At 36.0% G+C, this 17,546-nt stretch overlaps 1 protein-coding gene across 4 annotated transcripts in view; it reads right to left on the minus strand.

The window, feature by feature from the left end:
* CCDC27 (coiled-coil domain containing 27) overlaps positions 1-17,546 on the minus strand; it is a 1,043,518-nt gene that overhangs the window by 193,972 nt on the left and 832,000 nt on the right. For all 4 annotated transcript variants that reach the window (XM_044062954.1, XM_044062953.1, XM_044062952.1 and 1 more), the window contains one exon: positions 15,739-15,816. In XM_044062954.1, the coding sequence (XP_043918889.1) occupies positions 15,739-15,816 (78 nt within the window). The remainder of the gene's footprint in view (positions 1-15,738; positions 15,817-17,546) is intronic.

The raw sequence follows: 17,546 nt of genomic DNA on the forward strand, positions 1-17,546 counted from the left end.
ACTCTTTCTCAAAGCAATTACACATCTCATTATCTTCACAGTGTTTAAATATTTATACCAGCCAATCATACACATTCTTAAAATCACATGGGTTATTAAATAGCTAGATATGGTTTACCATCACAATGTCGCAGCACACATGTGCGACTGAATGTGGTGACTGCAACAGTGAAACACGAAGAACATGAGCAAATCTGCAACCCAACAAATATCGACAGTCCGGGAATGTTAACTTTGTTCAAAACACCTGTCACTTCCAGATGTCTTCTACAACCATTATGCAGGGGAGCAAGCCCCCCCTGCACCCCCTGCTAATTATACTGACTATGAGGTTGTACTACAGTGAGGGAACGGGTACGTGTCCCAATCCCCACTGTAGTGTGATCTCCACTCAGAATGCCAACCTTACAAAACAGCGAATGCACACTGGCATTTGCTCTTTTGGGACTTCAGCATTTTTTGGTTCGCTAATACAAACCACTGACAACAGCCTTTCGCACATTTGCCGTTGCAGATGTGCACCTCGACACTGTGATGGCAAACTGCTAGATACAGTTAAAATAAAACAGCATAGTAAAAGGAACACACGCACATATATAAAAACAAGCTCAGGACTAAATAAAAGGAAATTTCTAATAAAATACAAACATAATTAAAGAATATATTACATATTATAAGCATTACTAATAATTATACTAACTAGTATTATACTAAATATTATGATAAAAATAAAAACAAATGCTACTTATATGCATACTGAAGTCTGTTTTTCAATATGGGCTTAATACTATTGGCAATATTCAATCCTGGCATTTTATCAGCCCTGAAATAATGCAATTATTTATTTATTTATTTTACATTTGTTTACTGGGGAGGTCCGATTGGACAGATATGTCTGTTTTTGGATGAGGCCCGGGAAGAAAAGCTGCATAAACAATTACTAACGTAAGATATTTACATGAAAATTGTAGTTTACGCATACAGTTATAAAATATAGCAGATAACATATGCTTGCATAAGATATTTACATAAGCATAGTGTTTAAACATACAATTAAAAGTATAGCAGGTAGGTAATTAATCCAGTCATATTCGATCATCTCTGTTTTATTCACTAAGTCACCTCCTCTTGCATTGCGATGGACAACTTGTAAAACCCTAAACTTAAACTTATGATGAGGGCCCACAGATAAAATGTGTTTGCTCAGGCATTCGTCTCAACTTTTCTTCGAATTTCCAAAACATGCGACCCTATCCTTGTATGTCTTTTAAGTCCTTGCAGTTTGCATCCCGCTTGTTTACCTTAATTAATTGTTTTCAAGGTTCTTCAACTCAAGGAAATTTTGTTACTATAGAAAAAATGTTCAGTACAATACAGCCTCACTATTAAAACATACTGTAATTTAACTAACATAACAATACAATTATTTCTAAGGCAGTTGTGTGAAATAATTCATTGAACATGTAAAGCATCACGGAGTGTCAGCACAGGGAGGGCTATTTACCATATAGCAAATGTATCAACTATTCCTATTACTTTATGAAGGAAAATTTTCTTAGACTGCATACGTCTTAATGTTCTATCCAAGTTTCAGAGGAAAAAAAACACCATCAAATTCCTGTGAAACATATTAACTTTAATTTACGAGTCTGCTAACACACCATTTGTATGCGGGCATTACTCTTTGCTGTGTGAGGATTTACAGATTTGTTCTGCCTTCAATAACTGGTTTTAAATATTGCTTGAGGTTCTGATGGCAGGTACAGAAGGGTGACTACTGTGACATGGAGTACTGATACATTTTACTAGACATGGGCCTAATAGGTAGCAAAACTGGGAACTATCAGGTATGTCTGCTACTTGGGTGAGAGCGCTATTATGAAAAAAATGTAACTCTGTGTATATGGATATAAGGATCTGCAAAGCAGAAGTCTCATATCATCTTTCAGTTTTTTTTCAATGTGCCCTTTTCAATGGTGTCCACGTGCTGAGGAATAAATCAAATTACTGAATCGAGAACATCCAGGTTTCAACCAAATTCCCTTGTAATGATAGAAATCCTGGTGGCTGCAGCAGAGACATATTTCCAAGGAGAGTTACACTTCCATAAAAACTCTTATTAGCAAATATAAGTTTCACTGCTGAAGATGTATTTCTTCAGTTCTAGCAGGATGTTTCCATATCATGCCAGGAGGCTAAATAAATAGCACACAACTGTAATAAATGCGGTCTTCACTCTATGATGTCTGTACTGAAAACTGCATTCTTTGGAACTTCTATACATCACATGGCATTCAAATCACAGCACATTAGTATTTACATTCCCCACATCTAATAATGCAAAGACGTGTTTCTTTCTGGTTTCTAGCCTCCAAATATTGAGAAGAAACTGCTCTAGCAAAAATCAGTTTTAGGATGAAATATGGGTTAATCCCAAAGGATACCTCATCTCTGTGAAAATCAAATATGGTTCTTTACAAATGAGGGCCAGAAGTTTTGAGATCCTATGCATAGAGATGAGCTCCAATACCACCAAGCTATAATTGCCATAAAGTGGACAGACAAATAAGTTGATCACACAGATCAAGCCTCAATGAGGGATTCTTCAAAATTAGACAAAGATGCAGCACTTTTAAAATAACTGCTTAACCAACAGGTTCTGGGCTACAACTTTGCTTGAGAAGAAAAAGCAGAAACTTGCAGCTTAAGAATAGAATAGAATAGAATAGAATAGAATAACTGATACCCCAATCATACAACTGAGTGTGATATGTAAACTGTTTTGTCACACTGTCCATAGAAAAATAAAAAACAAACCCTTGGCGACGGAGGTAAACCTTTCACCATATACAGTTCCAAATTATACAGAGTTTGATTCCAAAAGTGTGTTATACTTTGCTTTTACTTTTATTGATAAGAACAGTCCTTCAACATTTTAATGAAGCTGAAAACCCCTGCCTTGTCTTCATTAAAGACTGAACCCATAATGCCTCACTACTTACACTAGTGCATAAACTGCTACTTTTTCATGCTAAGTGCTGCAACAGGGGAGTTTTATTTCCTAGTCTGACAATTTCTTGGCTAAGTCCAACAAGTGGAATAACATACACTGAAAACTAGCACATGCGATGATTTATTACTCAGCCCATAATGTAGGTAAGCAGCTCTTCCTCTAAAGAAGTATGGTGGTTCTGATTACACAGAATGCTTTGCTTATATGTATAAATCATTGCCAATTCCTATGTTGACTTCATTCTGTGAGTGTGGTCATATGATAAAATTAAGTTAACAGTGCAACTAAAACACCAAAAAATATCATAATCATTGTTTTGTTTTCAAACCACTTACAGCTTTGAAATCAGGAGTACATCCAAAAATGAAGTAAACCCTAAAACAAAGATGCATGACAAATGTGACAATACACTCTAACATCATGTATAAGCTGAGTGAAGAGGGAGTATAACATACCACTCTCCCCAAACTGAGAACTGTTTCTACCAGAGGCTATAGGCATGTCATGTAGAATACTGCTTCACAGCAGCCTCAGAAACATCTGAGACCCACGATGAATGAATGATCTGTCAGGGTCAGTTGTAGTCTACATTAGGAAACAGTCCTTCAGGTAGAGTAAACTGTCACCCCAACCAAGGAAGACATCCTTGACAAGGAGAGGAACAAGTTTTTCCTATAGTGCAATTCATACAAGTGCCTAAAACCACACATTTTTGATCACAAGAACTGAAGAAAATAATTATGATCTATTGGAACTTTTCATGTCATGAGATGGAAGGAGTGTGCACTGATACTCTTTTTTGCTTTGTGTCTACAAAGAATAGGAAGAAGTACATTCCAGATAATGTGGACCACAGGCAAAGTCGACAGCCACAGCTCCTGAAAAGCAGTAGAGGATTAGTTCAGAGAATGTACCATCTCATTCACTTCCTCAGGAAATGAAATACAAAAAGGTTAATGTGGCCCTGGTTATGGTCTAATCCAAAACTAGCAATGCATCACAGTACAGGGTCTATATTTTACTCTCCCTTGATTGCTTAGATGTCACATGACAGATTAATGGTATGACTGTAAGATAAGAAACCCCTAAAACATCTCTCCAAGCAAAAGCAATTAATAAGGAATCTGCCATACTCACAGACAATGTAGTAGCCCGAGTGAGTGCCACATCCTGAATGTGGAGATTCCATCAGCAAAATATGTGATGGACTCACCTGCAGAAAGAGAAGGCCAACCAAAATATTGGTGGAAATTGTCTAATCACTCCAAGGCAAAGTGGTAGGCATCTGAAGCCAGAAGAATCACAGTAAGAAAGTTGTTGGTGAATAACTGCTCATTGTTTACTCCAAAACCTGCATAATAAGGTAAGCAAAAAGCATCTCGAAGGTCGTGGTGGCCATTAAGTCTAGAAAATGCAAGACAGTGTGAGCCTGGACTGTGATCCATATCCTCATTGAGGCTACCAAAGTCATGAAGTCTTTGTCACACAGCAATGGCAAGAGAATCATCAGCTCAGAGTCTTCGGCACAACATATACATACATACATACATGTATATATATAGATAGATATATATATATATATATATATATATATATACATACATACACACACACACACACACACACAGATATATATATATATATATATATACATGGGTCCCCTACAGATGATCAAACTTCCAAAAGGCCGACTTTTATACGTCCGAGACCATATGATCGACTTTTGGAATTTCAAACTTCTGAACGGACAGCTCCCTATAGCTCTGAACGGGAAAAGTTCCATTTTCCACACTGCAGTGCGATCCCAGAGTTGGTATACTTAAATAGCAGGGGGTGTGGGGGTGCAGGGGGGCTAGCAATGTGTAGGTGGTTTCTTTTTGTTTCTTTTTTTTACATGTTCGAAATTTCAAAAGTCGAACATATGTCTTGGCCATATGGGTTTCGGCTTTTTTAAATTTCGATCATGTATAGTAGACCCATATATATATATATATATATATATATATATATATATATATATATATATCACACGTTGCTATATACATCTTACATTTACTTTTATTTATTTTTTATTTATCTTTATGTCAACTGGGGTAGTCTTACCTCTTTTCAGGACAGAACTGATGTGGTACTTCTACTACTAAGTGAAATTTGGCCAGGGCATCAGGGAACTTTTCCTACTTTTTTGATAGGTGCTGTGGAATCCACCTGAGCTACCAGAAACTCAAGCAGATGGAATTTTGGTTTAACATATCATCCAAAGGATGTTTTTATATACATACATATGTGTGTGTGTGTATATATATATATATATATATATATATATATATATATATATATATATATATATATATAGGGTTTAATTGTTTAATTCACGTTGTCGTAAGCTGACAATATCGAGTCTGATACTGTCGGCACGACAATATCGAAAGTGAAGAACATTGTGCAAGTAAACGAAAATCTCCGTAAGAGGAGATTTCCGTTTACCTCAATGTAGTGCGGTCTCGGAGTTGGTATATTTAAGTAGGGGGGCTTGCCCCCTGGCTACACCTTTTCATTTTTTTTTATTCGTTTTTTGTTTTGCATTATTTGATGTTTTACTTAATCGATCAATAAAGTTCGACCTTTACTGATTCGATTAAGTAAACTTTTGATAACATGATATAGACGCTATATATATATATATATATATATATATATATATATATATATATATATATATATATATATATATATATATATATATATCTATGTGGATCTAGGACTTTTGATCAAAAGATCAAAAGCCCGAATTCATTAACACCAAACACACTTTAACGAAAGCGCTTTCATCGAAAAAGCGCTTTTGATAAAGTATGTTAAAAAAAAAAATCTACTTGAATGCAGGGGGGCAAGCCCCCCTGCTCGCCCCACCCTCACCTACTTTAATATTCTCACTCCAAGATCGCACTACAGTGGGGAAAAGGGAATTTTCCCTTACTGCACCGTAGTACAACCGGAACAACAAGCATATTTACGTGAAAGTGCTGCTTCTGTGAACAGCACTTTCGCGCAAGTATGCTCACCAAATTGGGAATCGGTGAAAGATGCAGTCGAGCATCTGTACGGATCCCATACATACACACACACACACACATATATATATATATATATATATATAAATATATATATAAATATATATAAAATATATATATAAATATATATATATATATATATATATATATATATATATATACATAAATATATATATACACACACCTACACACAATATACAGACAGACAGACACACACACACACACACACACACACACACATATATATATATATATATATATATATATATATATATATATATATATATATATATCATAGGAGTAAAAAACACAAGAGGCCAGGTACCCAAAACGACAAAGGAACCAATGCAGCTCACAAAGGTACCAAGTAGAGGAGGTCAAACCCAAAGCACGAAACACAATCCAAAGTGGAAGCACCAGCAGTTTATTTAGTACATAAACGCAAATATTCACAAGGCATTTTCGTCCACAAGACTTCTTCAGATGTAACAAAGTAAAGAAAAAAACTAGCTGTAGCATCCTTTATATCCCCCACAAGTCACTTTAATTGTTTAATAGTATGATAAATTGACAAGTGGAAACACCCAGACTTATGCAAATACTCCACTTTCCGTAACCTTTACAGGTCTCTTTGCAAGCATGTCAATAGAAATGCAAATAAACAAATGAGCAAATTCACAACTAACAAATCTGTTTTAAAAACATTTTAAAAAAGTATACTTATGTGTACAACATTAGGTAAAATTAAATGAATGAAAGTTTAAAAGTAGATTAAAAAAGGTAAAATGAAAGAAGCCTGAAAAAATGTAAAACACGTAAGTATTGTGGCGACCAGCTTAAAATCTCAATGTTAAATAAAAGATAAATGACAATATTTTTATTTTTTGGAAGGGTAGTGAAACAAAATTGATGGAATTTGTTCAATATTTGAATCAGTCGACAGATTTACCCATCACATTTCAAATCAAGAGATTAATTTTTTAGATTTTACCATCAGATAGGATTGTATTGCACAGGAATTCACCTCCAGTGTTTACAGGAAGGAGACTTTTTCCAACTCCTATTTGTATTTTACTAGTTCACATCCCTATACACAAAATGTATTGTTAAGGGGCAATATGCTCGTAGTTGCAGGATGACCTCTAGGGATGTGGACTATGAACATGAAAGCCAGAAAGTGATGGACATGTTCCAAGCTAGGAAATACCCTAGGGATTTAATAGAGGATGTTATGGCTGAGGTGAGAGCTGGTAGAAATTCTAAATTTGCCCCCATTCTGGGAAGTGACACTTTGGAACATGATAAGTTGGAAGGGTACATGGGGCAGGTTAGTTTGCTAGCCAACAAGGATAATGCTAACAATGAAAATCCATGCCATTTAGATTTAGATAAGAAATTAACTTTTGGGGGTAATTATGTTATGTTTTACAATCAGAACACACCAAGGGTTAGAAACATCATTGCACAACACTGGGACACGTTTAGTTGTTATTCTGAACTGGAGTTACTATTTAAGAACCCATTAAAATTTACCTACAAAAAAGGAAAAAACCTTAAGGAGTTATTGGAGAAAGACCACAAATTGTTGTGTGGAAGAAAACCAGGAACATACAAGTGTGGACGTTGTGCCCAATGCTCTTACATCCTGAAGCAGGATTCAGTGTACATAATGGAGAGGGACTATCTGGTCAAAAGTAGTAGTTTTTCCAATTGTAATAGTGAAGGTTTGATTTATTTAGCCCTATGCAAAGAATGTGGTGCGTTCTACACTGGAAAAACTACACATAAATTGAAAAGAAGAATTTACGAACATCTGAATGCCATCAGAACACATGACGGCAATAACGCCATCTATAAACATACACTTGCATGTCCAAAGGCCAAATGGGGCTTTTTTGTAATAGAGATGGTACACCAGGATGTTAGAGGGGGTCCCTGGGAGACCAGAATAGAGGTTAGAGAAGTATTTTGGCAGTTACTACTGGAAGCAAATAGGCCTCCTGGTCTGAACGAACACATCTCTATTGCCTCCATCTTGAAAATGAGGGCAGCTAAATTATGAGGTGTCCCATTTTATTTCGGGAACACTTCTCTGTTTACATGATGCACTTCACACTTTATACATACTTTTTTACATTTCTGCTAAATACATTTTTCAGGTCCCTTGAATACACTTTCTTTATATATACTCATAAATACCTTTGTACTTAAACATTTTATGCATACTTATAAGTATATATATATATATATATATATATATATATATATATATATATATATATATATATATATATATATATATGTTATGTTGAGATAGGGCTCATTTATCTTTTATTTAACACTGAGATTTTAAGCTGGTCACCACAATACTTAATATTTGTTTTACATTTTTTCAGGCTTCTTTCATTTTACTTTTTTTATCTACTTTTAAACTTTTATTCATTTAATTTTACCTAATGTACACATAGGTATACATGTTTTTTAAATTGTTTTTAAAACAGATTTGTTAGTTGTGAATTTGCTCATTTGTTTATTTGCATTTCTATTGACATGCTTGCAAAGAAACCTGTAAACGTTACAGAAAGTGGAATATTTGCATAAATCTGGGTGTTTCCAATTGTCAATTTATCATACTTTCAAACAATTAAAGTGACTTGTGGGGGATATAAAGGATGCTACAGCTAGTTTTTTCTTTTTCTTTGTTACATCTGAAGAAGTCTTGTGGACGAAAACGGCTTGTGAATATTTGCGTTTATGTACTAAATAAACTGCTGGTGCTTTCACTTCGGATTGTGTTTTGTGCTTTGGGTTTGACCACCTCTACTTGGTACCTTTGTGTACTGCACTGGTTTCTTTGACATTTTGGGTACCTGGCCTCTTGTGTTTTTTACAGTTATTTGTGCTATGGAGGTGTACAGGTAGGAGACAGCTTCCCAGGTGGGGAAGCACAACAAGCTGTAGAACTTAATGAGCGTTTGTCTAGAGTGGAAGGGCAATTAGTGCAACTTATTTTACTGATGTCTGGCGGCTCACAGTGGGCTGCATGCAATGCCATGACAGAACAAAATTTGCCATATGTGGAAGGTGCTTCGGGTAGTGTACCAACACCATCCTGTTACCAGGAAGCCGACCTTTGTCTGGGACAGACTGACCAGCGTAGGGAGGAAGTGACGGCACCCCCTAATGGTAAACTGCAGAGGGAATCCAGGGCCGATGTCCCGAAGGGGAACAGAGCTTTGTCTAAACTCAGTAATGTTAACGGAGCATTTCCAACAAGCTCCAACGGCTTGGCAGGACAGCAGTTATGACTGGCTGGCGGCTGTGCATGTGGTACACGGAGAGATGGACTGAGCAACAACGAAGACTATGGAGCAAATGGAATGGATGAATGGACTGATTTGGAAGCACTGGCTTCCTGGCTTGCTGCAAATAATTCCTTTTCAAATCACAAAAGTACTGTTAATAATTTTCACCAGGATGATGGATTTGGGGAGACAGACTTTGATATGTCGTATGGCAACAATATTAAAAAATTAACTGATTTAATTTATAAACACAAAGCATTGGGGATTGATAATAGTTATTTAAAAGACTGTATTGCGAGGGGCATTGTACCAAAAGGGTTACGAATGTACAAGTTTTCCAACAATGTGGTGAGAGGATCTGCCTTTCACGAGGAACTATTACAGATTTTTGACCGCAGTGGGCATGATCTTATGACAGCAATAATTAAAGAGAATGAGAGACAAATGCAACAACTGTATGAGGAGATTGATTATGTTAATAATGTGGTGACCAATAATTTACTGTTTTCTATTGAGAGTGAGAATAGGAAATATCATATGATTAAACAATACATGGAGGACAAATGTAAAGTTATTTTTAAAAGAAAATGTGGAGAAATAGATAGGAACTTGAGGGAATACCATAAGAAACGAGCTTACCCTTTCCCTAGAAGGGAAATTCCCGATCATAAAAGTAACTCGGGTGATTATGGACATAATAGGGGTACAGGTACTCAGGGGCACTACATGCATAATGCATGGGGTACATCATATAGACAAAGTGACTTCAGGATGAACGAGGGAACGGAACAACAGGACATTGACAATGGAAACTTCCCTGAACTTAGGAGGTCAGACAGGTTGAGGCAAAAATCCCCAGTAAAATATTTTCAGAGGGGTCCCCCAAACAGCAGAAGACAATAATGGAGGTAAGCAGTGAAGGGGGACAGGAACAAATTGAAGTTACGGAGACTATTGTAGTGGAAGGACCATGTCATAGGCTTCATGACTTTAACATCTACAATTATAGTGGAGAAGAAGTCACTAAGGAATATTTTTCTTTATTTTGCAAAGGTCTCAAGTTCATTCCCTCAAACAGGGGAAGTACAGTAGACACACTGATAGACCTGAAGACATTTTTAAGAAAGAAAAATGTAGAAATTGTATTTCAGGGACAGCACAATGGTAACATGGGTTCGGATGTTAGGAGACCCAGCACATTCAATCCATCCATGCACCCCCCAGCTAAAGAATTTTGAGTTACAGGTAGAAAGGGAGATTAGAATTAACACCACAACTGAGTGGAATGGAAAATGTAATTTAAGTAAGGAGGAATTTGACATTATTAAATCCTTACAGGAAAATAAATATGTTAGGATAATGCAACCAGACAAGGGGGGAGGGGTGGTTCTTATGGACAGTATTGTATATTCCAGCAAAATGTTAAATATGTTAAATGACACATCAAGATACATCAGAGTATCTAGGAATGAAATAAACTTGGCCTATCGAAAAATTGATTTTGTATTAAAAGACATGTTAGATGACCAAGTAATTGACCATGAAACCCACAAATACCTTAGTATGGAGAAGCCCAGAATACCTGCCATATTTGGGATCCCTAAGGTTCACAAAAATGTTGAGGATCCCCTCATGAGACCCATTGTTGCTGCCAATGGATCACAAACGTACCACTTGGCAAAGTACTTGGACCTTAAGTTAAAAAATATTTGGGTCAATGCCAACGGGATACTTAAGGATTCTTGGGACTTCTTAAAGAGCATTAATAAGAAAATGTATTCAGATACGCTTATTTTTGCTACTTTGGACATACAAGATTTATTCAATGTCATTCCGCATAGCATAGGTACAGAATGGTTTCAAGAAGCTATTAACCAAGATGGGAATTTAGACCAGAACACCTTCCTGTTGTACACGGAACTTATGGATCTGGTTCTGGAACAGAATTTTTTATTCTTTGAAGTTAAATTCTTCAAACAGATACAAGGTGTAGCTATGGGGGCATGTTGTGTCCCCACCTATGCCAACATTGTCCTTATGGTTTGGGAACAAAAATTTGTCTTTCAATCAGAATACGCACAATACTAGATTTATTACAAGCGCTACCCTGACGATATTTGTATTTTTTGGAAGGGTAGTGAAACAAAATTGATGGAATTTATTCAATATTTGAATCAGACAGATTTTTTAAGATTTACCCATCACATTTCAAATCAAGAGAGTAATTGTTTAGATGTTAACATCAGAAAGGATTGTATTGCACAGGAATTCACCTCCAATGTTTACAGGAAGGAGACTTTTTCCAACTCCTATTTGTATTTTACTAGTTCACATTCCTATACACAAAAAAGAAGTATTGTTAAGGGGCAATTTGTTCGTAGTTGCAGGATGATCTCTAGGGATGTGGACTATGAACATGAAAGCCAGAAAGTGATGGACATGTTCCTAGCTAGGAAATACCCTAGGGATTTAATAGAGGATGTTATGGCTGAGGTGAGAGCTCATAGAAATTCTAAATTTGCCCCCATTTTGAGAAGTGACACTTTGGAATGTGATAAGTTGGAAGGACACATGGGGCAGGTTAGTTTGCTAGCCAACAAGGATAATGCTAACAATGAAAATCCAAGCCGTTCAGATTTAGATAAGAAAGGAACCTTTGGGGGTAATTATGTTATGTTTTACAATCAGAACACACCAAGGGTTAGAAACATCATTGCACAACACTGGGACATGTTTAGTTGTTATTCTGAACTGGAGGTACTATTTAAGAACCCATTCAAAATTTACCTACAAAAAAGGAAAAAACCTTAAGGAGTTATTGGAGAAAGACCACAAGTTGTGTGGAAGAAAACCAGGAACATACAAGTGTGGACGTTGTGCCCAATGCTCTTACATCCTGAAGCAGGATTCAGTGTACATAATGGAGAGGGACTATCTGGTCAAAAGTAGTAGTTTTTCCAATTGTAATAGTGAAGGTTTGATTTATTTAGCCCTATGCAAATAATGTGGTGCGTTCTACATTGGAAAAACTACACATAAATTGAAAAGAAGAATTTACGAACATCTGAATGTCATCAGAACACATTACGGCAATAACACTGTCTATAAACATACACTTACATGTCCAAAGGTCAAATGGGGCTTTTTTGTAATAGAGATGGTACACCAGGATGTTAGGAGGGGGTCCCTGGGAGACCAGAATAGAGGTTAGAGAAGTATTGTGGTAGTTACTACTGGAAGCAAATAGGCCTCCTGCTTTGAACAAACACATCTCTATTGCCCCCATCTTGAAAATAAGGGCAGCTAAATTATGAGGTGTCCCATTTTATTTTGGGAACACTTCTCTGTTTACATGATGCACTTCACACTTTATACATACTTTTTTACATTTCTGCTAAATACATTTTTCAGGTCCCTTGAATACACTTTCTTTATATATACTCATAAATACCTTTGTACTTAAACATTTTATGCATACTTATAAGTATATATATATATATATATATATACATATATATATATATATATATATATATATATATTATGTTGTTTATTTAACATTGAGATTTTAAGCTGGTCACCACAATACTTATGTGCTTTACATTTTTTCAGGCTTCTTTCATTTTACTTTTTTTAATCTACTTTTAAACTTTTATTCATTTAATTTTACCTAATGTTGTACATATTAGTATACATGTTTTTTAAAATGTTTTTAAAACAGATTTGTTAGTTGCGAATTTGCTCATTTGTTTATTTGTTTATTGACATGCTTGCAAAGAGACCTATAAAGGTTACAGAAAGTGAAGTATTTGCATAAATTTGGGTGTTTCCAATTGTCAATTTATCATACTAAACAATTAAAGTGACTTGTGGGGGATATAAAGGATGCTACAGCTAGTTTTTTCTTTTCTTTGCTACATCTGAATAAGTCTTGTGGACGAAAACGCCTTGTGAATATTTGCGTTTATGTACTAAATAAACTGCTGGTGCTTCCACTTCGGATTGTGTTTCGTGCTTTGGGTTTGACCATCTCTACTTGGTAGCTTTGTGTGCTGCATTGGTTTCTATATCATAGGAGTATTACTGCTGCTCAACAATAACTTGATATTTGTTCACTATTATGACTGCACACTGGACTTTTTATTGTGAAGGTGACAATGTATGTAATGGTACATACTGTCAACCTTGACCTGGTCAAGGCTTTTGACAAAATACCCCACTTGGCATTGTAGACAAGCTTACTAAATTAGTTATAAACTCCTATGTCACCCACTGGACAACCAGATGGTTCACAGAAAGGACCTAGGAAGCCATGATAGGGGAGTCTACTTCCACAGAAAGTCCGGTCACTAGTTGAGTTCTTCAGAGCTCAGTGCTGAGGCCGCTCCTTTTTGTCATCTACTTCTCTGAAGGCAAAATTAAAACCAAAGCCCTCTGGCTGACAAAGTTTGCAGACAATTGCAAACTAGGTGCAGTCACTGAAAGCCCCCAAGACACAAATACCTTGCAAAAAGACCTATAACATTACATTTTCAAATTTTTCATTGCTGCAGTAGCCCCCCCGTATATAGCTCTGGTGGGGTATAAGGTATGTTTTTGTTATTGATGTCTTGAGTTTGTTCAGGATGATTTCCCGATTTTTTGTTGAGGGGCAAACAGTACTGAATATTTTTAGTCACTCTGGTTGTATATGTATACATAGTTCTCTGCAAAATACTGGCTCAGCCTTTAGCCAACTAGAGTGACAGTGTGGGAGGGATGAAAGCTCTTGGAAGCTGTCTGGTTGCTATATTCTTTGCAGAATACAACCCACATGCTTGTGAGAATGATAAACATCAATTATTACTGTTTATGCTGCATTATTATGTTCTCCATACATTCATGTTGTTATCATTACCACCCAGAATGGGCGTCATGCTCTGATTAGTACTTCACCTCAGTAAATATATGAAAAATAAACAAATACTTATGTTTCAACTTGTCAATTTATTTTTACTTCCAGCTGGCAAAGATTTACCTGTCATTATATTTACAACAATACAATGCTTATTTTTGTATATCTTTTATCTCTATATATCTATATGTATATGAAGAGCTCTAAACTGACAGAAACACACACACACACACACACACACACAAACATACATATACACACTATACGTGTACCTATGCATCTACACAATTTTCTGGTCTGAGACAAACTGATCAGTTAAGATCAGGGCTGTACTCTCGTGAACAAATTAAAACTAAAATAAAATATGTGTGTGAGAGTGTGTGTGTGTTTGTGTACATTATGTATATCTTATATCTATGTATCTAAGTATTTATCTATATCTTACACACACACACACACACACACACACACACATACACACACATACACACACACGCACACACACACAAATATATGTATAGAGAGAGAAGGAGAAAGTGAGAGCAAGAGATATTGTTTTGCTTTTGCTAATTGGGAGAGCAACTGAATTGATTATCACTGCATCTCTTTACCCCTTCAATACTTCCATTAGTTCACCCTTTAATAAACGTTTTCACTTGGATTTTTGTTTATTAGCTATGCTTCTCTGGATTGCACATTAAAATTACAGAGTCTTCTGCACATGTAAATATACATATACACACATATATTAGACACACACACACACACACACACACACACACACACACACACACACACACACACACACACACACACACACACACACACACACACACACACACACACACACACACACACAGTTTATTCACAATCTTTGCAAAAGTAGAATTTAAAGTACCATCAAGGTATTATACATGAAGTCCAGGGGTGAGGTGAATTCAGAGTATGTCTCTTTCTCCTAGGTACTGCAATGTCAATGAATTCCCCTCACATTGGATAATACAGGGAGCAACACTCTCCCTTCAAAAAATGGTTTAAAAGTGCAACTTTTATATGCAAAATTAAAACAGATACTAAATACAGAACAGTCACTAAAAAAACTGCATTACAATTAATAAATATGCTTGACTAGTGTTTTTATGAAAAAATGGAAAATCACATTCTTTGCTTCGGAGGTACTGATACTATCATATGGCTGGGTATCATTGTATAGTGGTACACTGGTGATGACCATTTAAAAAGTTGATACTAAAATTCTGAACTAACTGGAAATACTCATGGAGATGTTTATAAATTAATATAATGCCATTTTAAATAGCAAAACAATTATACTGTACGTTGCCACACCAGGCACAATATACTTCTTGCTGGTTGTCAAACAAAAGTTCAATGTACATTATTTTGTTGTGTCAAATGTTTTAAAACAGATGTCAATAGCCTAAATAATATTACCTGCCAAAGGCCAGAATTTTCTTTTTCTATTTCTGCCATTATTTCGTCACATTTTCTTTCTTCTCGCAAGCTTGAAAACTATTTAGAAAGAAAGGAAATTCATCAATCTTCTACTCTCGTTCCACCAAAATGAAAAGTTTCCATTGAAAGCAGACATAAAGCATTCATCAACGTTATCTAGCATTTGTTGAACTACCACTTAATATGACTTTTTGTGTCTTGCATGAAGGGTTAAGTACAGTGAATATAAAAAGTGCATACACACCCCTATTAAAATGCCACATTTTTGTGATATAAAAAATGAGACCACAATAAATCATTTCAAAACTTTTCCCACCTTTAATGTGACCTATAACCTGTACAATTCAATTGAAAAATAATCTGTTAGGGGAAAATAATATAAAAAAATAAAAAACTTACAATAAGCTGGTTGCATAAGTGTGCACACCCTTAAACTAATACTTTGTTGAAGCACCTTTTGATTTGATTACAGCATTCAGTCTTCTTGCGTAAACACATGCCATTAATTAAAGAGACTCTGATTAACCCCAAATAAATTTCAACTGTCCTAGTAGGATTTTTCTGACATTTACTCAGCTGCCTGCTACAGCAAGAGCCATGGTTTGCAGAGAGCTTACAAAGCATCAAAGGGATCTTATTGTTGAAAGGTATCAGTCAGGAGAAGGGTACAAAAAAATTTAAACGGCATTTGATATACCATGGAACACAGTGAAGACAGTCATCAAAAAGTACAGAAAATATGGGACAACAGTGACATTGCAAAGAACTGGATGTCCCTCCAATATTGATGAAAAAACAAGATGAAAACTGGACAGGGAGGCTGCCAAGAGACCTACAGCAACACTGAAGGAGCTGCAAGAATTTCTGGCAAGTACTGGTTGTGTACTACATGTGACAACAATTTCCTGTATTCTCCATATGTCTGGACTATGGGGTAGGGTTACAAGGCGGAAGCCTTTTCTTACACAGAAAAACAACCAGGCCCAACTAAAATTTGGAAAACAATATATCAAGTCTCCCAAAAGCATGTGGGAAAATGTGTTATGTTCTGATGAGACCACGGTTGAACTTTTTGGCCACAATTCCAAAAGGTACGTTTGGCACAAAAACAACACTTCGTATCACTAAAAGGACACCATCCCCATGGTGAAGCATGGTGGTGGCAGTATCATGCTTTGGGGTTGCTTTTCTTCAGCTGGAACTGGGGCTTTAGTCAAAGTGGAGGAAATTATGAACAGTTCCAAATACCAGTCACTTTTGGCCCAAAACCTTCAGGCATCTGCTAGAAAGCTAAAGATGAAGAGGAATTTCACCTTTCAACACGACAATGACCCCAAACATACATCCAAATCAACAAAAGAATGGTTTCACCAGAAGAAAATTAAAGTTTTGGAATGGCCCAGCCAAAGTTCAGACCTAAATCCAATAGAAAATCTGTGGGGTGACCTGAAGAGGGCTGTACACAAGAGATGCTTTTGCATTCTGACAGATTTGGAGTGCTTTTGCAAGGAAGAGTGGGGAAATATTGCCAAGTCAAGATGTGTATGTTAATAGACTCCTACCCAAGAAGACTGAATGTTGTAATTAAATCAAAATGTGCTTCAAAAAAGTATTAGTTTAAGGGTGTGCACACTTATGCAACCAGCTTATTGAATGTTTTTATCTTTTATAGTTTTTTTCCCCTAACAGATTTATTTTTTAATTGAATTGTACAGGTTATAGGTCACATTAAAGGCGGGGAAAGTTTTTAAATGATTAATTGTAGTTTCATTTTTATTTATATCACA

This window comes from Protopterus annectens, chromosome 2.part1 (assembly GCF_019279795.1).
Source record: "Protopterus annectens isolate FY-2018-M chromosome 2.part1, PAN1.0, whole genome shotgun sequence".
In the NCBI taxonomy this organism is placed as follows: Eukaryota; Metazoa; Chordata; order Ceratodontiformes; family Protopteridae; genus Protopterus; species Protopterus annectens.